General features: G+C 39.2%; 1 protein-coding gene across 6 annotated transcripts in view; it reads right to left on the bottom strand.

The window, feature by feature from the left end:
• atp8a1 (ATPase phospholipid transporting 8A1) overlaps positions 1-24603 on the bottom strand; it is a 103315-nt gene that overhangs the window by 63695 nt on the left and 15017 nt on the right. For 4 of the 6 annotated variants that reach the window (XR_015436628.1, XR_015436627.1, XM_087171736.1 and 1 more), the window contains exons 2-12: positions 22898-23012; positions 15346-15445; positions 13399-13497; positions 9623-9668; positions 9320-9360; positions 6497-6570; positions 4996-5065; positions 4740-4867; positions 3788-3899; positions 3189-3354; positions 50-177 (exon numbers count right to left, since the gene is read on the bottom strand). Coding sequence is in view for 4 of the 6 variants with exons in the window: in XM_087171736.1 (XP_087027862.1) it covers positions 50-177; positions 3189-3354; positions 3788-3899; positions 4740-4867; positions 4996-5065; positions 6497-6570; positions 9320-9360; positions 9623-9668; positions 13399-13497; positions 15346-15445; positions 22898-23012 (1079 nt within the window). In the remaining 2 variants the exon portion in view is untranslated. Of the gene's footprint in view, positions 1-49; positions 178-3188; positions 3355-3787; positions 3900-4739; positions 4868-4995; positions 5066-6496; positions 6571-7417; positions 7492-9319; positions 9361-9622; positions 9669-13398; positions 13498-15345; positions 15446-22897; positions 23013-24603 lie in introns of all 6 variants that reach the window. The other 2 variants (XM_023397952.2, XM_023397955.2) reach the window with 1 other exon arrangement.

Consider the following 24603-nt stretch of genomic DNA (forward strand, 5'->3'; position numbering starts at 1 on the left):
TAGCAAATAATAATATAATAAGATGCACTATGCAGTAGCTTGAACTCACCCAGTTGATGAAAAAGGCTTGGATGAACTTGATAACCTCCAGTGTGACCAGGAGACTGATGGGGATCAGGTTGTTGAACAGGATGATGAAGGTGAGAAAGTTGAGGCCAAAGTTAGCCGCCCCGCCATCTATCAGAGGACGAGTTTTGGACAGAGGGGAGTGATACACAGGAGACTCATCAGTGATGGTTTATAAATATCAGTTAGTTAAATGAAAATGCCCAAAGCTACTTCCAGCAAATGATCAACATTATCCCAATCCAGAGAATGTTTTGGGCTAACGTCGTGCATTAGCTGGAATTAACCATTTCTTCCACCCAACCTCATCCTCTTACGACTCAACCGATTAGCAGTCCAATTTAATGTCCCAAAGATTCAAAGTAGCGAACAGGGACTGAAGTATCTCAAATGTCATTAGTGTCACAGCAGCAGCCTTGGCATCCAGCATGATCCAGGCAATGAATTCCACAAAGCACTATGCAAAAAAATGATGCTGGTCCCCCGAAAGCCCCAAACAATTGGCAATGATCAACATGTACCCCCCACTGACACCAAACATGAAAACAGGAGGGATGTGATTTACCTTTCCTCAGCTTGCAGGAGGTGCAAATGTTACCTTCCTCAACCCAAGCCTTGATCTTAGCATTGCAGTTGAGAGGGAGAGCCCTTCCCCATGACAGAACGATTGCAAAAACAAAAAACTGGATGGCACAAAGAAAGTGGCAGAATGGAAGCTACTGCTACAACAACACATATAGGAGGGAACACTTTTTTCCAGAAGTGGGGAGGAAGACAAACGTATTGGATGCTCTCAAGACAAAGGAGGGAGATTCAGTCCATAGCACATTCTCAACCAACAAGGAGTGGAAAAGAGTGGGTGGATTATGTCAGCAGACAAGTTTGGGTGTTAATGATGATCACTCGTCACCTCATTTCACTCATTCCTAGTGGCCAGCTTGTTATGTGACGTTACATAAGAATTCTGCTGTCGAGAGTCATTAAAAAAATAAAACTCAAACCATAGCAAACCAGGACATGCACAAGTCACACAAGTGCAAATGTAACCTGATGTGTTTTCTTAAGTATATATCACTGTAATGAGATAAGATGAATACAAGATGTTCTAACCGTGTTTATCAAATAAATGAGCATAAACATATTTCTATCCATTCACCTCTAGTTGTTGCAGTCAGAGTTTGACTGCAAATCGTTTGGTTTTTATTATTCTAAGTGAACTTTACATTGGTTTCGCATGGTAAGTATACAATAAAATGACAAGACCACACCTCCTTAACATTAAGCTAAAAGCAGAAGTGGGACAAAAACCTTTACCTTGCTGTCTGTAAAAACATCAGCAGTTTACTAACATAGAGTCAGCACAAATTCAATGATATGGAGATAACTCCAACTACTTTCAAAAAGTAACTGAGTAAACTGCAGTATGTGGCATGATTTTGTGCTCTCATTCTGCATAAATTGAAGTTGTCACATTGTATAGGCTTAATGCCAGCAATCACCAGAGTCAGCATTTTGCAATGGGTCAAAGTCAAATTAATTATTCACCAGGCATGCATAATCGCAGGCTTCTGTGACATATGAGCCTGTGTGATGTGTGGTGAGCTAACACTGACTCTTCTCTTCCTGTCAGCATTTACCATCCAAATGTTGGTGAGTGAGTGAAGTTGAAATTATTTAGGAAAATAAAGTGGCGTCAGTAGATGGGATGTTTAAGATTTGACAATCTCCCCACCTCTCTCTTTTATCACAGGTTGGATAATATGCACTGGACAGAGTCTCAACAACTCCTTATGGAAGTACAGTCAGTCTCAAGATGGACGCCTGCTTTATGACTTACACTCCCCTGATCGGCGTAATGTATGGTCTTTTAGATGCGGGTTTTAATGCCACTGTGGACAATATCAAAACCCTTACAAAACCGATAGAAGCCAATGCAACAACGAATATTAAAGGGACAGTGTAAGTCGTAATGCAAGCTTAAATTGACCAGGGCACAACCTCTCCTACGCAGGCCTACCAGGGTACAGAGTAATGGCCAGAGTGCCACGATAATCACTTTGCATACCAGGTTCAGAGCTTCATCACATCAGACAAACTGTCGCAGAAACTGAGCAGCCCGTATTTTTTGGCACTGTGTTAATGTCTGTAATAGTAGCTTAAAATAGAGTCACTTTCTACAATGGTTTGAGAATACATGTAAAAACTAAACAGGTTTTCACCGCTCCCCCTCCCTTCCCTCTCTGTCTGTCCTTTTGAAAAATCCACACAAGAAAAGAAGGCGGCAGAGGCATTTAGAAAATGTCAGCTCTTGCCCCTTGGGTTGCACCACATGTTGTGTTCAAGCAATAAACACGTATAAGCCTCCTGCTATGAAAAGCTTCCTGAGTACAACCTCATCTCCCTTGCAGTCAAAGTAAATGCTGCTATTCATTTCCTATAAAGAATGAGGGGAAAAAATAAGATGAGGGTCTGAAGCTTGGGAACTGCAAAGCGTTTAACGTGGCACAAAAAAATGGAGGAAAAGTGAGACACTGTTTGCATCAGGCACTGAAAATAACTAGACGAAGGTATAAGAGAGCTGGAGGGGAAAAACCTATTGTTGGATCCCTGGTATGTGCTTGTCCATGGCATGGGCCCATACAAAGTAGGGCAACCATATAGGGGGCGAGGGTAGGGGGCTTCATTTGCTTAGCAAAGGCAGAGCTTCAGTAAGGGGTTAGTAAGGGAGGGTCATTCACGGATGGCCAAGGCTTTTAAATGGTTGTTACCTGGAGCTGTTAAAAAAACGACAACAAAGAAAACAACAAAATCAAACAGAACATTAGAAAGGAACAAAAAAGTACAGCAGCGCAGTGATATTCAACCATTTCTTTTTCACTCATTCACAACACATCTATGCATGTCACAGCTGTCTTTTCTCAGTTAACAGGGAATTCACTTATTCCCACATTGCCACATATTTCACTTGTAATGCGAAACATAGTTTAACTGAGGCAACATAAAAATGACACAACACATACCAGCATTTACGAACTTAAAATGACAAAGAAATAAGCTGATATGGACAAGTGAGACAAAATATGCGGAATAAGAGGTGCAGCGTGGGCTGGTGGGACTCTTACAGTTGAGATCCATGTACCAGGCATCATTGCCGTACTGGTACTTCCAGATGGTTTGGCCAATGGAGCAGACCAGAGAGATGGCCAACAGGCAGCCAAACAGCACAAGGATCTGAAAGTTGGTGATACGCTCCACGTTGGAGAGCTTCAGAGGAGGCCGAGTGGAATTCTGGGAAAACACATGACAGGACAGTTGTGGTTAGAAAAATGAAGAAGTATGACCAATGGTGGTGTTCTCTTTCTGTGGCCTAAAAACAAGTCTGAACAAGATGTTCAGAGTGACTGTGAAAACATCCTCATTTATCTAAACTCTTGTAACACTATGCTTAAAAGAGCTACTATATATGTAAGTTTTTATATTGATACTTAGCCAATATTACCAGTCTAGTAGAAATCAACTCTCTTATTTGTCCTCTATTATATCTTATTTTCTTCTACTGAAGTTGGCAGTTATTTTTAGAACTTGATGTTATTTGTTGGTTGAACAGATTTGGTTGCATAAAAAAAATATATGGAAATGGAAAATTTTGTGTGTATGTTTTTAAAATAAAGTACTATATATGTACATATTATCCTCCAAATACTATGCAAGCATGCTTTACCTGCATGAGCTTTGTGTCATGTCCAGTGTAGACCACCACACCATGGACCCATTGGGTGTTCCTCAGCTGGGCTCCTCTCAGTAAGATCTGGTCTGGGCCCAGTGGTACTGTGCTGGAGAGAGAAACATCACTGGCATGAGTACATCTGAACACGTCTCACAACAAACATTTACACAATACATTTTTGACACTAAAGTATGTGCACTTTTTAACTTTTCATAACATCAGTTTACTACAAGCCTTCAGATATCACCCTAACTCAGCGAGCCTTGACCTTACACACAATCACTGATTTAACATAAACCTTCAGGATTCCTTATTCATAAATATGCCAATACTAACAATAACCAATAATCAATACTACAATACTAATGTAGCCTTAAAAATCTTTTACTACACAGACATTACATAACAATACAAACTAGCTAATAAGCATTTTGTGATGCTGTAAAAAACTTGTTCCCATCAATATTTAGAAACAAAGCAAGTAGTAAAAATGTTTCATTTTCCAACTAAAATTTAAACTCTTAATCATAGATTAGAATATACATTTATATGTAATCTATATAGTAAAAATTAAAGTTTGGGGCTTAAACAAGTTTGTGAAGGCTTCCATCCAAATTAAAATATTGCCCATCAGTCTATAAAATAACCAAAAGTCGAGTATAGCTCACTGTAACAATGATTTTCTAGGAGAGTTTTATCAGACTCCTTGAGTTAAGCTAAGAGCAGGCATACAGCATGTAATACATTTTCCTTACAATGGCAAAGCCTACAAACAAATCCATAATTAAGTATCACCGCAGCAGGTGCTTTCATTTCTTCAGCAGAAAGATTAAACAATCCCTAAAACCTTGTAATGCACTGTTACTGGCTCTGCTCCTGGCTAATGGACTGCTGAGACGCTAAGAGGGACAGAGAGCCAGGCATGGAGCGCTGTAACGGAGCCCACCTGTGTCCATCCAGGCGGATGTTTCCAACAAACTCATACAGATGGCGGTTTGGGCTCTCGCACTCCATCCGCCCAGAGAGACGCATCAGGCTGTCGATGTCTTTTATTTCTGCCGTCATTTGGAGACCCTGTTGATGTAATCGATGTAACAGCATTATAGTGTTGTTTTTGTTTTCCATTCATTTCACTGGTGTTGCAAACTTGCCTCTTAGTTCTCATTTTGTGCACAATAAAGAATAAAAAAAAAGAAAATCACCTGTCTGATTTTAAGGTTTGTTTCTCCATCCAAGTTAGACGTTTCAATGTAGCACATACCCTGTGGTTCACTGTTGTGGAGGGAAAGGAAATAGACATTTGGAATAGTAATATAATATGACAAAAGTAAAGTGTTTTTCAGTCATATATTACAGTTTGTCTAACGTCAGTTGATCATTATTTTATATGTTTATGATTTAATAAAATATAGTCTAACACTAAAGCTGAATTACTGATTATTTGCCAGAAATAACTTATCACTTTCAATGAAATTTGTTACAATCACTTATAAACTAAATCTGACAGGAAAAGTGTCTACAACAGAACAAGAGCATAAGACTAGAGCACTGCAAACATAGATGCTGCATGTCAGCCTTAAGGTCACTCAGGAGCACAAAACTTTACAACAAAGTGTTACTGAGTGGAAGTTGCCCATTTAATGTACAGTACATATCCTTAGGGCAGACATACCATCTTTGTTTGCCGCTACCCCTGAGTTTAACTTTTAAGAAAAGCTAAAATGTACTGCAAAGGGGACAGAGTGGAGAGAGAAAACACTAAAGTGGGGTGATATGAGCAAGCAGGCATGCCGAGCACAACAAACAGAGCAGACAAATGGGCCTCTGACAGACTCTGGGCACAGGGACAGAGAGTTAGAGCATGCCGGTGCTTAAGGTGAGCTGGATCGCTGATTAGCTACTCTCTTAACAGAGTGATTTATTCATACTGTAAGCTGGTCCAAACACACACAAGGTGGAAGGGAAACTCAAAAAGAGATTTTGACACTGAAGCCCAACCACAATCAATGAGAGATTTGGACTCTGCTTCAATTAACCAGTGAATGAGAGTTATGTTAAATGGAATGAATTAAGAAAACAGAGAAATACCGCTTCAATACTGATAGTGAATTACTGAACTACATTTAGAGTCGCTCAAATGGCAATAACCTGTTGTGGAAAGTTAGCCAAAGCATAATTCCAAGATGGTTTTCACCTTCATGCAAAATGTCACATTAAATAAAATTGTGGCATTCAGCGTGCCATACAAGCCATGCAAGGTCAGGGAAAATATATTCACACCCGAACAAAAAAGTATCTCAAAGAAGGAGCATGTGCTCCTGTGCTATAACACTTTATGTCTCCATTCACTCTTAGCAGTGTTAGAGGTTTCAGCCTCAACAACATTGAGAAGGATCTACTGTGCATGTTATGTTGTAAAACAAAACACAACACGATGACTGTATAAACGGCCAATATTATGGCTGCCAAATGACAATGTAGAGGAGAAGTAGAAAAATGAATGAAACATGGTGTTTATTGACTGTGGCGCTTCGATGTCGTTGCCAGAATAATCACAGGCCCCTTCATTCCTCAAGTGTGGAAAATAAAATATTTCTTATTTGTGTCAGGAGTGACAGAAGAGCTGTCTTGTCCCAGTTGGTACACACACAGCCCCCATCTCTCCCACCGCTGTTTTGTTGGTAATGTTGCTGGTTTCCTGACCTGGATGACAGAATGACGAGGTCAGCCGGAAGGTGATCCCCATTTGCAGCTCTGACTACTTCCCCAACAGCCACCTGATATTACCAACCACGAGCCAGCAGGGGGTGAGAGAGAGAAAGTGTGGCAGTTGTTTGCACAGGGGCAAAGGAGGAGAGGATGAGAAAAAGAAAAAGGAGGGATGGAGGATAAAAGAAATGAACCACAGACAAACAAATAAACAGCAAACACAAGGGGAGAGAGACAACTGTTTCAGTTTAAGGGAGATGAGAAGAGCATAATGATCAGTTCTGTATGATCAGAGGGTATGGTTGGTCATCTGTTCTCCTTTTCACAAAACCATTTAGAAAAATACGTATTGCTGTGAACCTGCTGGTAAACAAAAAAAAAATAATAATAATAATAACAAATGGTAAAGCAGGACATGAGAAATGACTGAATGGAGAGCCAAAAGAAAAGAATCTTTAATTCAATTAAGACTTCCCAATCAGCATTTTGGAGAAATATGAACACAATTCTGTACTAAATTTGAACAAAAATGTTCAAAGGGGGTCAGAGAATCATTCTAGGCTACACATCCCCATCCACAGCAGATTCAAATGGTTTTTGAAAAGGTGAAGTGGGTAGGCAGGTTTATGTTGACATGACTGGTCAATTCTAATTCTAATTCCAAAAATCACATTACCACTGTCCCACCTACAGAAATGATGGGTGTTACATGAAGATTCATAGCATTGCATCCTTTTAGAAAAACCAAATTTCAAATTCAGATTTTTAAATGCAGGAGTTTTCAGCCACTTTGACAATAGTGGCTCTAGTTATCATCTACCCATCACTTCTTTAGGGAGAGCTGAGAGAGCAAGAAGAAGAAAAGTAGAAGAGGAGATGTTCCCCACAGTCTGGCAGCAGGGTGGACTCCTATACCTGGACGATAAAATGACAGCATCCGCGGGAACGAAATCACTGCCATTTACTCTAAAAACATCGCCCACTTCAACCTGTGAAAATAAACTGTTTACTGCTGCGCACTGCCTATAAAACAGCATCAAAGGAAACATGAGTTTAATATCAGGAGTAAAAATGCACAGCTGGAAAGATAAAAGGTAAGTACATTAAAGCAGTACAATACTGATGAGAAGACACGGTGAAGAAACAGCTGGGGGTTTTCTCCCATTACTGCTGAACTTTGCATAACAAGTGCAGCCACTCAACAGATTCCATCATTCACCAACTTCACAAAAAAATGTGTTTATTAACTTTTTCAATCCTAACAACTGGTTAGAAATAAAACAACATGCTCATCATGGCTGCACAAATAACCTATTTAATTTAATCCTTCTTTTTTAGCCACTGATGTTGTGAAGAAAATAAATTACATTTAAAGAATTCTGATCAGTGGCAGTAAGAACAAAAAGTAGCCATCAATTAAAGAATAAAAGCTAAACTTTAGGTTTAAAAAAAACTCTGGTTTATTATGTCACTCACATCACAATTACCATGTGAGTACATGAAGACTTTAGTTAACACATTTAATTCTGAGAAAGCATGGTAAGTCAGCAACACTCAAACATTTAGTTTCACACAATAAAAAAAAAAAATCTATTACAGCTGAAAAAAACAGGATTACAGAAAATGCATGAACCATAGCAAAACAATTTTGCACCCAAAACCATGAAGACGGCCTCGTTATGAATAATTATGATCTCGATATTATTCAAGCTGTCCTGGAAGAATTTCTTCTTAAAGGAACTTGGAGACCAAATAGAAATCTAGGGGAGAAGCCGCTTTTACAATATGCATGATAAAGATGTAAGAAGCATTAATTATTTAAACTTTGGTTTTTTAGAGAAGATTTCTATGTGTATAAAGGGGACGAACATTCACAGAGCAGCAAGTAACACAGTGATTTTCTTCGTGCAGGAACCAAGTCAATGCATGACTCAAATATTTTGTTAAGGAATATCTTAGTTACAGGAATGCTGTGCTTCCGTATCACTGCTTCAGACAAGGCATTTAATAGTCAGTCTAATCATACATACACTCTTAGCCCCGCCCTTCAGAATCTGTAACGCTCCAACATGTTATTTTAGCATGTTTTTATGTTGTGTATTGTGTCTCAAGTGTTATGTAACTGAGTTTTATTAAATAACTGGAGCATCCTCCCATCAATCTATCTGTCTATTTTGTTCTCATATTAATGTATTAAATTTCTATCACAGTAATAATAAGAGTGTGCAGCTAGGAGTCCAGGAGTTGTGATGGCGACACGTTTACACAGACACATGTCCTGCTGTTAATTTACTTCACAAGAACAAATCAACAAAAACTTAATGTAATAAATCAATTTTCCTTGCCTGTCTCATATCCCAGAGAGCAGGAAGAAACATTCAGCTTATATTGCACTGCTACATGCTGAATGTACCTTCTAATGGATGAGGCAGTATTGCCAATTATCAAACAGTAAAAATCTACCTCATTTCTGCACTGCCTGGTGCTTTTTCTCCACACCCTCTGCTTTTAGCTAAATCATTCCAGCCACAGTAATAAAACTGTTTCATTATGAGGGAAGAGAGGAAGCTGCTCTTTGTCCTCTAGCATTGCCATGTAATGACCGTCCACACGGAAACACTGGATTAATTAGTAGCTGGATTCTAGAGGGGTCAGAGGGTGTATGAGTGTGTGTATAAAGTATGTGTGATATTTCTCTAATTGACAACAGCACAATAGACAGTGGAACTGGTAGAATGAATGATCTGTTTTCTGCTCCAGATGCATAAAATGTGAACTGGTTCAAATGACCATTAGTGACACACTGTTCGTACATACCTTCTCCCAGTGCACAATTTCCCAGGCACCATTCCTCAGTACTGTTGTCAGTGATGAAGGAGAAGGGAGAAGTTATAGTAAGAGAGAAAGGGAAAGTAAAAGAGACAAAGAAAAGAAGAATAAAAAATGGAGACAGACAGAAAACAGTGGTTAGAAAATACGTCACAAACTGGTATCATGGTGTTTAGCTATGTTACAAAGCAGAGGTTTTTAAATCTAAATACAGTAGTAAGTTCTTTAGTTAAACTAACAACACATTGGTTTTCCCATTTGAAAACCTAGTTAAGAAATGGTTTTCAATACCTTGACATTCCTTTTTGTTGACAACACTGTCCGCATTGTGACGTTTCTGTAAAGAAAAACAAAAGATATTTACATTACACACACATTATTCTCTGATATACATTAATTAAATTAAAATATATTTAATCCCCAGGTATGATGATTCGATAGGAGGAAATGGCCTGAAGAAGTTGACACTGTATCGCACTTCTTACTACAGTGAGAGAGGGAGATGGACCGATTTGAGTCTGCAGTTACAAGCTGAAGAAAGATAACACCTTTTGCGCCGACTGCACCGTGGCTGTGAATATTCTCACTACGACGACACAATCTTTGCACAGACTCATTTTATAGATTATGGCACTGAAGTCATGCCTACAGTAACATGCCAGCATAGACATTTTGAGTCGGCGTCCACAATGAGAATCCCAAATCCTAGTAACGTTAATCTTCGGCTTTATTTGTACCTCAGGTTTTAAGCCAACATGGACAAGACCATCTACAATTCCATGACAACAACTGCTGATGATGATCACAGATTGCAGTTCATCTTTTAATATGCTTAATTAGGTAGAAAATAATAACTTGAAATAAATATGAAAAAATGATTTATGAATTTAATTAATTACCAAAAATGTTACACAGGTTGGCATAAATGTTCAAATGCATGTCTCATTTTTTCGTTTTTTTGTTGCTACCTACAGTTTTCTGCATATAAAACTGTTTTGTGACTTCATACCTCTAATACAGTTAAGTCAAGCAGCATACACAGTATTTTACAGTGAGGTACCATGTACTTACAGGCTAAACAAACTATACTGTGTGCTCGGTGACACCACATCAAAATCCAGATCAGCAGTATTAAATCCCCCCATGTCCTTCTTGTCTGCTGAACAGTCATGCAATCAACTGTGACTTCAACAGCTGATTCCAAGGGACAGCCTGTCAACTAGCATCACGCTGAGTAATAATGTGTTGCTGAGTCCGTCACACATAAATAATCACTGTGTTTTTAAAATCTAGCTCCTAAAAGCAACGTGCGCAGTACTTGATTAGCGAGGAGAGGACATATCCACTCACATCGCCGCTAATAATCTATTTACTCTGAAGATCTACTCGAATTTAGTCTAATTCTAATGTAATTTAAAACTAATTTGGGTAATTTGAAATACTCTACTATACGTTTCAGGAGAAAGAAAAAAAAGTCTTCCAGCTGCTCACTGGGAAGTCAGAACAGCTGAAGGTGAAGTAGCTTGCATCAATACATGCTAATAGAGGAGAGACGTATTCGCTCTCCTTGGCCAGATTTCTCCAATGACCTGTAGCATCCTTACAGTCACAGAAAAACAACTGTCTAATGCTACAGCTGTTATAACCCAGTTATATCAACCTGTAAGTGTATAGTCCCTCTCAAACCATTTTAAAGCATCAAATAGACTGAATCTGCTCTAAAGGCTTTGTTATTTTTACTGTCAGAACTGAAGAAGCCTTATGGAGGAGAGGTGAAACGTCTTCAAGAACCTCAAGCAAGTCCAGTTGCTTTCACATAGCTCTTAGAAATATCATGACCTGGATGACTGAGAATCCTCACAGACCTCTTGCACTTTTGTTCCATCTGCTCTTTCAGGTCCATCTCTCTGTGATTTTATATTCCAGTGCGTCTGTTTCTTATACTTCCACTGTTTTTTTCTCTCTGCCGTCCACTCCCCACCCTTCAGGCTCCAGTTGAATCAAATTCGATTTAATATCCCTGCAGCATGCTGTAGTGTCTAATGAATAGGTTGTCTGTGTCACGTGACTTCAGCCTTTCACCATGTGCCGTGTCCAGAAAAAAGTTTGCTAGTAGAGACCTCTACAAAGCTCACTGCTCTCGCTGTACAGATCCTCCTCGACTCCACATAAACGTGCAGTAACAGTCCAACTGTATTTATATCAACAACTTTTCCTGCCTTTTGCCCTTCTCTCTCTGTCTCTGCCCGTCTTGCTCCTTCTGTCCCAATGGACATGAAGGAAAGGAGATGTACTGTATTTAGATGATGTGTGTAATCACAGTGCAGTGGAGAGCGAGTAGCGTACAGAGGGTATGCATAAAGACTGCAGTATCAGGTCTCTGTAGACTTCAGCCATAGCAGAGGAAAAAATGAAAGCAGCGAGAGATAAAAGGGTAGAGCATCTGCAATGTTACATTGATTAACCTGCTAATATGGCTTCAATATAATATATAATAATGAGACAGTGAGCAGTGAGCAAGGTGGTTTAACCACACAACGGCAATCACAAACTGTTGAAACAGTTTGTGATTGCAACTGCTGTTTCCATTTCAGTTTGAGTGTTAAGAAACAGTGTTACTGTGTAAAAAGGCATGATAAAGTATTTTGAAATGCACTGCTGCTTGTAATGCGTATTATTGCATTTCAGATTGTTATATTTTCAGGTGAAAGTTAGCTGAGCTACCCAGAACAAAGGGCCAGAGTGTGCTGCAGCAGAGACAGCCAGCAACAAGGTAAGACACATGCTGTACAGTGTGTGTCCATAGTGCATGATTCATGAAGTTAGGGGTCGATGTTGCCCTGGCAGGTCAACTTGTGAGGGACAGCGCAGTACAGGGAACAGACGTGTCTGCAGGTGACCTTCAGCAATAAAGACAGAGTCATCACCACTTCGTTCCCATGTTTTTCACAACAGGCTGGGGGAAAAAGTGCTGCGCTGGTGCCTTCAGCACAAGACAGAAGCTAATAGTATAGAGTAACTGTCCACTGGGACCTGCATAGAGGATCGCATTGCAGGGTCACTGCAATACAGTAGAATTCAACATTCCCTCACTTAGTTCAGAAAGACTTGAGTGAATTAAGTGTGGACATTTTGCAGCCTTTAACTTCACAGCAAACAAGACACAATAAAAAGATTTAACCAAAGCAAAAATAATCCTGAAATCATACTGAATAAATTGTCTTTTTTCCAGCATCTGTATAACAGCTCAGACTTGCTCGGGGGCAAACAGTTGTTTTGTTTTGTTAATACTATCTGCCTTTGTGCATGAGCATTCAGCATCTAGGTTAATTGACTGAGTGAGTACTCCGGGTGCAGTAGGCACAGCTGTGACCTCTGTGAAATCAGTGTGTGTGTGTGTGTGTGTATGCATGTCTCTGTGGCATGGTGTGTCTATATGTCGAGGAGTCTCCTGCTGTGGTCATATAACCATCACTGCCTCCTCTCTGCTCCACAGGGAACAGCACTCAGAGGACATACTGTACAGTAATACAAAACAAAAGACCACGCTCTCTACAGGGGGACGGTCTCTTCAAGTAAAAGTATGTCGTCTGAGGAGAGGATGAGTGACCTACTTAACAAATACAACAGTTCACAAAACATATAATTTCATTTTATGAAGTTGATGAACTTCATTTACTCAGGCACTTTTTCTTTGATAGGTGTTAATTACAACTAATTGATTGGTGGCATACTAAACTATTTCATATTTGCACTGTAACATGGGAAACAAATTAAGGATAAAAGACAGTAAATGTGTGTACGCTGTCTGTAGTCATTGATGAGTTATTTTAAACAAGTTGCAAACTGGGCCTTCAAAAGTTTGTTGATTGCCTTTTCGTACTTGTTGTCTGCCTGAGTTTGGGTGCATGTCTTATCGCCTGCAGGACTGAGGTTTTTCTAACCCAGAAGAAGGCTCTCAGGTAATATCACTTTTAGAAAAACGTAGTATGACAAATACACAAGTCAAAAGAAAGAGAAAATCTAACACCATGACTTGTATCAAATATAAATTGAGCCTATCTTACCAAATCCTCAATGAACTCCTTAACAGCAGCCACCACCAAGATGAAGAGCAGCGGCACCAGTGTGGTCCAGCGACCAGTGGGAGACACATCTGGGATTTGCTGAAAGACACAACAGGGAAGACTTAAGCAGAAGCCGACTTTACAATTTCCAGATACTTTATGATAGCGACTACACTATACACTGTTTTCATTTGCAAGTTTGAAATGGTTTTTGATTGAGAATCGTGGATATTCTTGTCAAATAAACAGGTACACAGTTGTCAGTGTCATCAACAGTGTCAAAGAGCTATGCTTTATTAGCCCGGTTCCAGACCTTTCAATCACTGCCACCATCTCAAATTCTGTACAGTAAACAGCATTCAATGGACTCAAAAATGAACACAAACTCCAAACTTTTTTCATCCATTTTAAATTAACAGGCAAATACCAGTGTAATTAAAGCCAGGACCGGGCCACAGGAGACAGTCACTGTGACACTGCTCGAAGGAAACTTGAATGAAATAGATCTTCTCTCTTCCTCATCTGCATAGATGTTTTATTCAAGGTCAGAAAATCAACAGGGCAGGTAATGCTGCTTGCTGCTTTTCAAGGGCCCTGGATAGAGCCCTTTCCTGTCATGGTTTTGAGTTTCAGTCTGCTCATTCATCCTTTCATCCATTCAGTCCAGCTGTTTGTGCATACATGTTCTAATTTTGCTGCCATTTCAGACACTGCCACTCCTACCCGCCTGCCTTTCCCGCCAGCAGAATCACCTGACCTCCTCTTCCCTGTTCGTCTGTTCCCCGTTCCCTCATTAGCTAGTATATATAACCCGTCCGTTTCCAGTTGCTCTCTGCCAGATTGTCTTTGTGCCATGTGCCTTAGCTTTCCAGCGCTCTGATCTTTGCCTGCCTCTTTGATCCTGATCGTGTTTTTGACCTCGCCTGTGTTTTCTGGATTTTGCTTCAGCCTGACCCTTTGTATTTTGTTTGCCTGCTTGAATTTTTGTATCCTTGTTTTTCTATAAATGAACCCTCTTTACTTATATATGTGCCTCCTGAGTCGTCATGCTCCTAGGTCCCATTTGGACACTTTCCCAACCTCAAATCTCTCATTAATGTGGGGTAGTCTTTCAACGTGAATATAAGTAAAGGTAGCCTTCCCTCTCACCATTATTTAACTTTATCTGCTAAGCTTTGAACACCTGAGACAACCCTAACCTCCTTTTGAATCATGTAGTAATGATTGGTGGTTGAGGCTTTGAGTGTTCTTAAAAGGGATTAATGATGACCTATACAGGCAAAGCACTGAATTGCTAGTGCTGAGATCTTTGGTTGAAGTTGGGCAGTAATCAAAGGAGCTGATAATCAGCTGGACACTGACACTCTGCCCAGGAGAAGCTTATTTCTTTATCAAATTTAATGCTAAAGATTTTCACATCACCCCTACTATTCTACCTGTGGCTCTAAATCAATTTGACTATGTGTGTGTGTTGCCTGAGTCCAATGCAGTTTCTGTACTGCACCGTAGTGGTATGGGTACAGTAATGGACCGAATTACAGCCATCCACAGCACCCTATATATTTCCAAGGCCAGGCACATCTAGTTTGCTTTTAAAGGAGGCACACGTAGTATTACATGTATTATTCATTATCAGGATATATAAAGTACTGTGTGTGTGTGTGTGTATGTATGTGTGTGTGTGTGTGTGTGTGTGTGTGTGTGTGTGTGTGTGTGTGTGTGAACTTGTCTGAGTGCATATGAAATTACAGATATGACCTTTGGAAATGGTGTCTAGGTTATGGCAAACAGTAAAAAAGCAGACCACTAGCACAGCAATGGGAACAAAGCAAAAACCGAGGCTGAGAAGAGCAGAGATTTAATATTAATAGGTAGTTTGCAAGATATCTTTGTATTTGAATCTATGTCACAGAAGCAGAGAAACAGCAGCAACACACCACATCTTACCTGCAAGAGTGCAATGAAGAGAAAGAAGGCGTTGGCTGCCCTCCTGAACTGTGAGTAGAGGAACCGGGGAAGGAAGGTGAGGAAATTATATTTGGCTGTGCTGAAGACCGGATCCAGCAGCAAACAATGCGATAGGCGGAGGAGGAAGCAAGAGAGGACACAAGAGAAAAATAAAATGGTTAGTTATCAAAATCTGGTGAGTACATTTTTATGATATTGACATTAAAAGATGCACATAAAAATGAATCTGAAAATCACCTGGTTCAGACTCTGTGTTATCTAACCCAGCCATTCAAACATATTGAAAACAATAATTTCCTTGCCTGACAGTCCATCTATTCTACAAGCTCCTCTTTGTTGCAGACACAGGAGTGTCTGTGTTTGTGTGTGAGACTGATGAACACCAGAGACTGGTGGACGCAATGATCATAAAGAATAATTAGGAGGAAGAAGGGAACTGACAGAGGGGGATGTAAAGAGTGAGCTATGTTGCCTGTGCTACAGTGGGATTGGGGGGGTGATGCCGGTATTCTGAGGCTGGTGGAGCTTTCAACAGCCCCCCAATCAGACCACCAGCAGTCTGATTTACAGCTGCATTAAAGGGCCAGTCAGAACAGCCACTTTGGGAGAAGATATATGCCATGATGTATGCCAAGCCGCTGGCAGTGCTTTGCTTACTCACGCGCACACAAAAGCCATCACACATATACAAGCAGAATATCAGGGAGTATAGCCTCCAACTCATCTAAAGGGGCAAAGCATATGGAGGTTAACATTAGTGATGCCACTGTTTTATTATTGTTCGACTGAATTTTATTTGACAGGTGCATTTTTCACTTATAGCACATCCACAAGCACAATGTAAAGTAATGGAAAAGTGGGCTAGCACTGAATTGAGTTGATTAAAAAAAGTTTTACGTTCACAGTCATCACGGCTGCCTGGTACAGTGGAGCTGTCTGGGACAGAGTGAAAGCAAGTGAGTAAGAGCAAGGCATTGTTCTGACAGCAGTACAATGTACTACCAGCCTCACAGAGGAGCATGATGAAGAGCCCTGTCACAACAAGGGTCAAGAATGGACCAGCTTTGTTTCATTCAACAAAGTCTAGTCTTTAGTCTAGTCTACTCATTTCAGTCACAAGAAAAAAATCATAATCTCTGGATCATCTGTTAAGGAGGAGGAGGTAACAATTTGAAATTGTAAAATTTAACCACCGGATTTATAGCATTAAAATATGGCTGAATTCATGTGGTCTGAATATCCCTCTTTGCAACTTCCTACCGGTAATTTTGTGTTTTCAAACATTGTTTTTTTGTCCAGGGTTTCCAGTCACTCATCTGAACTTTTCTCTCCCGGGTGTTAAGGCAGGACATTAAGTTATATCTGCGTGGATATTTTTACAGGCCCTACATGCATTTAGCAAATTTTGGAGCTGAAAGATAAACAGCATGGAAACACAGGACAAAAAATAAAAACAAATCAACCCACAAGCCAAACAACCTAATAACTAACAATTCCATACACAGGCAGCAAGAACATTGCATGGAAAGAGTATAGTAATTAGGGCTGGAGCTACTGTGGCATTTGATATGTGTTAGCTCTTTATTTTTATAGTGCATCATCATCACACCAGGAAGTTTGCCGTCATAAACTGAAAAGCCAATAAACAGTTGAGTGAGATAAGTAATTACAAGGATGCGGAACAAGAAGAAAGTATATGCATCTTTTTGTGTGTCAGTGAGAGAGGATCAGGTGTGCAGGAGGACATATATTATTATTAATGTTATTATTTTCACTTGCAGTATTTCTGCAATTTCCAAAAGAACACTTTAGGAAAACCAGACAGACGCTTTTCTTTTTCCTTTTCATTCTAGACCATTTCTATTGTGAAACACTTTGCCATAACAATACCATGAGTACATTCACATTTGTAATGGGTGACCCCCACTGGGTATTAAACCTTGGTAGTGCTAATGCATAACTACAGCTTCAATCTATCCGTTAAGATACAAAGAAATAGTGGCTGGGAAGCTCTCAAGCCGGTTAACCTAAAAACCTTGGCTCTATCATTCCTCTCTTTCAGTGCATTTGTCATCTTATGTTTCTGCTTATCACTTTATTTTCTTCACTCTTCGGTCTTAACTCATGGGGAGAGAACTGTAAAGCATGCAGTGTCCTACTCTCTTTACAATTTTAAACTGTATAACTTGTTCCACAGAGGTGAGGCAAGATAAAGAGCTTATTTAACACTCTCCTTAATGGGTGATTATGGATCTTACATTTTATTTCCTAACAGTGCCCTGAGAATGAAGACAATATGAGAGGAGCATTTCCTCCAGTTGTTCAAAATTATCCAGATTATTATCCATGCAGCACTGATCAGAAAAATCTTTAACACTATCTATCAACATTTTCACCACAGTACAAAAGTTTGACATCAAATATTTGGTTGTCTTGTACGTTGAAACTCAATTTGTGCAAGTTAAACAACTGAACAGCGTTCAGCCACGCCTACTGACACCTCTATTCTAAACAGTGAAACACCCAAAAACCACATGAACCACCAGCCTACCCACACGATATTTAAACATTTATAAGTATTAGTAAATACTGTAGTGTCACTACACATATATTGCAAAATGAGTAATATGATACTGATTACAATCAAAGTTTTTTTTCCCCTATCATTCCTTGCAAACCTTGAGGAGAGCCATCAGGTAATAAGTCTGCTTAAAACAGACCTGATTCCATTCACAAATCTGAGTGGCACTTTTAAATAAAAATTCATTCTTCCAGCTCAAGGGTTAAAAAACAATGTCATGTAATTTGTACAAGTTGTTTCGGTGCTGCAATTTTATCCTTACCAAAATTTGGTTTGACCTTTTGGGTATTTGGGAAAAAAACTTGTGTAATATACAGGGTTTCCATTTATTTAAGAGGCTAATCAATATTTTTGACCATACGAATAATAATAAAGTACGCATTTTTGCGTTTCTGAACTGATCCTCATTGAAAATAGGTCTGTTATTGCTTATAAATGTGTGCTTGATGTAAACAAAAGTAGAGTAGGGAATTGATAAAAATACTATAAGTCTATCTAAACAATTTCTTCCCTATCACTTATAAATTACAGTTCATCAGAAGCTTTTCATACTGAAATTTCACATCAACAAAAACAGATAAAATAGAGCAAACATACAAAAAAGTGATGCAACTATTACCTTGTGTTGCATTCTTCAACCAGAAGGCAAACAGGTGCTAAATCAACCAAGGCCATTCGCCTAGCCACAAAGCTTATACAAGTCGCACACAGTACACAGTACCAAATCAACTGAGATAGATCCAGCCATTTGCAGAAGCTTTGCATGAGTCAGATTGTTGTTTATGCTATATCGAAACAGAATTTCTAAATGGTGACTGCATGGTACGACAGGTGGTTATATAACATCTCCTTGTCCAGCTTATTTTCTATGTAAACACAACTGCACACATACAGCTGGTTAGACCAGTAACCTTTATGAATGAACGACTTCCGGTTTAATATCCTTTCAAGATGTGTCTGTATCTGTTGTTGTAACACTGCATACTCACCAGGTAACTGTTGATAACCTTTAGTATCATGTGCACAGTTTAGTATTTAATTATGTTATGCCATTGTAATGAGAAGCTCAAATTTGATTTAAAAAGCCACCCAGTAATTTGAGGACGATGTGAATACCACTTAGTGAAATGTGTAGTTGATGCTGTTAGGTGAATAAGACAAATTAAGATGCTCTACCCAGACAAATTTTTGTGTAGTGAATGTGCATGTGGGTCCTGTGTTTGTGTCCATGTCTATGAGTATCTCAATTGTCCCTTGTTTTCCACACAAGACACGCTGTTTCATTATTTCATGGTTACACACCAGTAAAATAGTTTATACAGCCGCTCTTGTTTACCACAGGATTAATCCTCTTTACATTACAACCACATTTGCCAGCAAACAGTACAGCTGAATACACACTCCACAGCAATCCTTACACATGATACTACAGCAAGGGTGCCGATCTGTTATGACGCATGAGTCACATGTGTGTGCATCTATGTTGTGAGCAGTGACATGTTCTGCAGGTAGTGATGCAGAGGGAGGATGAGAGCAGGTGAAAGCCAGAAAACCTGTGAGGGATTTTTGTCTGCTTATAAGATTAGATTCACCATTCACAGACCTTGCTTCTGTTAGTGTGTCCACAGGTCACTTTGAGACAGCAACCAATCCTCTTGAACAAATTACATCTTTAGAGCAGTCTAAAGCCGTTGCCTTCAAGGCCTGAGGCAAATGTTTGGCCACATTCAGAAAAACTACAAGGACAAAGAGCAACTCTTTGTCATCTACAAGCTGCGTACTTCACTGCTAAAATAATGCAGTAACACTTCAAACTTCTGAAATCATGTAAAAGACACAACTTGGAAGCATTATAGTCAGATCCAAAACTGGTGGGTCTGAAACAAATGCTGCTTGAAAAGGCATTAACATGCAAGCTGGCATCCAGCTCACTGTGTCTGCTGTAATTTATATCTGTAAAAACTGTGCTGCAAGCATCCCAACGTTTATTTCCTTTACTCTTCATTACTGCATATTTATACGTAATTAAAACTGGTATGTTATGCACAATATCACTATCAGATTGCATATTAATTCAAATCAAAGGCCAATGAATCTGGATTTGATTAATATGGGATATGGGATATCCTTGCTAACAGTCAGAACAGAAGTATTCATTAGACAGCTATTGTCATACCCAGGTGACAATATTCAGATCAGTCCACCAAAATATTTTATCAGCCTTATTTTGTGTGTTTTCCATGTTAACAACATGAGCTCTGTTGCATGGAAATAATGTGATATTTTGCTTTATTTTTCAATGGGGGCAGATCACCTTCTGAATTAATGACTGCCTCTGGTAAGGTCACAAATTTTTAAAATAGGTAGAGGTGCTGTTTCACAGCCAAGGCCATATTACTTCAACTTCTCTGATGCAATATAATTCAACCATCAACCATCTGGTACTCTAAACAGGCTAATAATGTCTCTGTCCTGATGGCAAGAGCTCAACCAAACTAAAAGTAAAATTCATATAATGATAGGTAGATGTCACATTTCCGCCACATAACTAACTATTAAAGTAAAAGGAGACCTAAAATAGTGAAGAATAAGCGCTCATTTCCTTACAGTTAGGTAATATCAGGAAACAAACTGCAGCAAGTAAGATATTCCGCAATTTTATTAGTCATGTCAGTACATGAAGCTGATTTAACAAATGGCATAGCCATAAGCACAGTTGGATTCATACGCTACTTTCATTCACTATTCCTGTTTAGTTTATAGCTGTGTATGTGTAAACACATACACATCTCAAGCTGCTCATGCAGTAGGAATGCTAACAGTAATACTCCTTGACAGGGGATGGCCTGACCCAAAAATCCTGACCTTTAATGCTAAAAGCACTGAACTCCTCCAAGAGGAACAACAGGATAAAGAGGCCAGGCTGGAGGATCTGGACTAACGCACCGCTGGTGATACAAATCTTGCAGGTACTTATCAAATATCATATGGCTAAGGGTGCTGTCATGGCCGTACCTGTGGAGCAGCCCTCTCCACTGCATAACAGCAGCGGCTCCTCAGATCAAAAGCACTGAACTGCACACTCTTTCACTACAGGGCATGTCTTCAAAAGTCATCTTAAAGCGGCAATAGAAAACATTTTTTTCTTTAACTTTCATTATGAAATAAATGTCGATTGAAAAATGTAACGGCTATAGAACAATGACATCATCAGTGTTTAGACTGGTTCCCTATAAGCCTTGCTTTCTCTACAATTCTGTCTGCCGCCAGGTACAAACTCTCAGGTTGAAGGTTCAATATACAACACAAAGGAGGGCGTCTGCCGTTGTGCAACCAAAAAAGGAAGAGGATAGTGCTTCTGTTTTCTCTGGTAGCTCTCAATAGCTTTTCCAGTTAGTCTAATGACAGACAGCGGAACAACTAGAGTAACTGTAGAGCAACTCTGCCTGTTTCCACTTTAATACTGAATTCAAGATTATTTTTAAAAGGTAAAATTTGTTGTCAGACCAGAGAAGGGTAGAGTTCAAGTATCTTAAATTTTTTTCTCTTCATAACATTTGTTGGAAAATTGTTGGCTCCACAACGTATGTTACAAAAAAGCACTTAAAATGGACTCGCTTACTATGGGGAAATTCTCCTCAGGCTGACATTTACTGTAAGTAGCAGCTTCACAGTCAAAGCATACTTTAATTCAAATGTTGTGCTTGTGACTCTGAAGGTTAATGTGGGGTTAAAGGCAAAGTGGCAAGTTATGCTGCAGGTCACCATGAAAAGTACTGATAGCCTCTGGGTTGCCATTACCAAGTCAAAAATAGCAGCAGTTCACACCAGCAGCAAAATGCTTGAGAGAATACAACTTTGAGTGTGAATTTTTAAAGCAGATATGAGATAAAACTTTAATTCAAAGTGGCATGGGAAAAGCATCTTTGCCCCACATAGTCACACTGGAAATGTTGGATCGTAAGTGATAGAGGTCAAGCCTGTGTGACTGGAATGAAGCCTTATACAAATCTTGTACTGATCAGCTGTTCGTTAAACCTCTGCAGTGTATATTGTCTTTACATTCTACACATTCAGTTTTTCTTCTGCAGGTAAGATTGTTTCAAGTTAGTAAGGAGAAATATTGCAGGTTTGTCAATGCAGACTCAAAATCTGGAGGTATGTGGATATAGTGTAGCAGTCCATTATATAAGTCTAGTCCTAGTCACCACTGTGGGTGCATTGAGAGTAAATGGAATTTTGTTTCCACCTCAATGCATAAATAAGAATTGACTCAAATTAGTGTCAAAATGATTTTGAGCCTGTAAAGTGTTCACAAATAATTTACAACCAATTTGTAGCTGTAAATAAACCTTTGTCTGTAAAAATCAATCTGCATGAAAGATTCAAAATTCAATCACTGCTCATTTGTAGAAAAGATTTGTATTAGTAAAATAAAAAAAGAGAATACCATGTCGACATATGAGGGTTAGTTAAGAAAATATACATCTATCTGTATATATTCTAGTAAAGATATATATTCTTTCTTTCTAAAGTCAAAAAATGTTCCACTGCAGAAACAGAAAAGACAGAGAACGAAAAGAGACCTTGTCCAACTTAAAGCATCACAAGTGCTACATTTCCTAACATTTCTCTGGTGTACTGCACTAAGTTCACATGGTTCACACTGAGTAGCTTCAATAGAAATACCACCCAGGCAGTGGTAATGTTAGTCTCACAAAAGGGTAATAGTTCCCTTACGCAGGGCTCTTGCCAACACTGGAGCTTGCACCACCACTGCCAAGCACAATGTGCCATCCAGTGCATCATGATCTGCAGGAAAGTCTTTGATAATAACTTAATGGCAACATACTTTAGCTGTTAACCTAACCATTTTAAATAAAAAATGTTCTATTGTTTCATACATTACATTGTATCTCATTAATTCCCATAAATACAACACCTCCTTACCTGACTCGATTGCTGCAAAACTTGGTGAACTGCGGCTGGTTGAGGTATATCATTCGGGCATCTTCTTGGTCAGCTAAGGATGTCTTTTCTGATGCATCTTCTGTTTTTTCATATCCTGCAGAATGGGAAAAAAGACGTTAAGGAACAAAATCTGTCTTGAGCACAAACAAAAGTAAGATGAAAAGGTGTTTTGAAAACATCCCTTTATTTTACTACACATATGATTGACTGCACAATGCATTAGTCAAACTGTTAATAGCAGGCTACACTCACTGCAACCTACACAACACACTAAAGATACACTATTAATTGTATGTATGCAAAACCTGCCATAGCTCATAATCTGATGTCAGAATAATGCTCAAAGTGTTGTCTTAATGGAGTGAGAAGGTGGTGGGCTTGTCAACTGACAATATATCTATTACTGCCTCCACAGCAAAAGCCAACTTGGAGGAAAAGGCTGTTACATAATAATGCAAGGAATCACCTGCTTTATGTAAACAGAGTGACTCATATAAAGTGTCACAAAGATGCATCTGAGGAGGAAAGAAACACTTTGACATTCCTAAAGTTGTCAGTAGATACCTGTACATGTTTTCTATTCTAAGCACAAAAGCTGGGTTTAATGTGTATGAATAGAGCTGTGTTACCATAACAAAACTAACCACTGTCAATGGAAAAACAGCAATTTTCACACACATAAAGAGAACAGTAAATATCCCTAGTCTGATTACTAAAAGAATTTAAAAGCTCACATTTTCACGACTTGCCAGTGAGAACTTTCCAGGACTATTAGTTGCTGGAAATGCATCATGATTAAAGCTGGGAATTTCCTGTCGAGAGTGACATCCTGCTGGCAACAGCAGATCAGCTGCAGTAGTGTGGTGTCAGATTACTACAATAAAGAGGAACTGTACATGCAAGACCCTGATCTAGCTGTATTTCTGAATGCATAAAAGAATACAGAACTCATTCATGCCTCAATTTATCATTCCACCTTACTCTGACTTCTAGATGAAAAAATGTTTAATTGGAACAAGCCATCACTCAGTGCTTCAGTGCCTCGCCTTCAGTGCCTCTGGAAAAGCGAGGCATTGCTCTGCTCCCACCAAGTTCAGCAAAGTGGGATGGAGCTGTGTTGGCTAAATCAACACATCGAATCAGGTTTGTACGTGGGTTGCATGCATGTAACACATTTTTCCCATCTTCTCTAACAACCACGCGCAAACGTTTTTATTTACCGACTGGCAAGATACGTTTCTGCCTCTTACTTTGCCTCTTTATGCAAAAGCCTACAACATCAGAGAGATGCCTTTCCACCTTTGTTACTCCAGTTAACATGCATGCTGTCCATGCTGCAGACAGGTGCTACATCATGTAAAAAAGATGGCTTGGGATACTGCCAGAATATCTCTCTGTAGCTTGAAGCTGCTTACTGCATTGCAGGATAGCGCCAAAGAATTTCTCTTTTGAACAGAGTGACTCTGTGTTGTTATGCTTAAAACATAAACATAATGTCCCAGCAAATAAATATTTTCAGGTAATAGGTTCAGTCTTTGGACTAAGTAATTTTGCCAGTTTGGCATTAAAAAAATTTAAAGTAGAACTGAAATAATTAGTCAATCAACAGAGAAATAATCTATAACAATTTTGATAACTGTTAAACATTTTTCAAGCTAAAATAGTGAAAACCAGCTGCACTTTCT

The sequence above is a fragment of the Seriola lalandi genome, unplaced genomic scaffold (assembly GCF_002814215.2).
Source record: "Seriola lalandi dorsalis isolate HSWRI2012SDOR001 ecotype SW California unplaced genomic scaffold, Sedor1 jcf7180002054972, whole genome shotgun sequence".
NCBI classification, from domain to species: domain Eukaryota; kingdom Metazoa; phylum Chordata; class Actinopteri; order Carangiformes; family Carangidae; genus Seriola; species Seriola lalandi.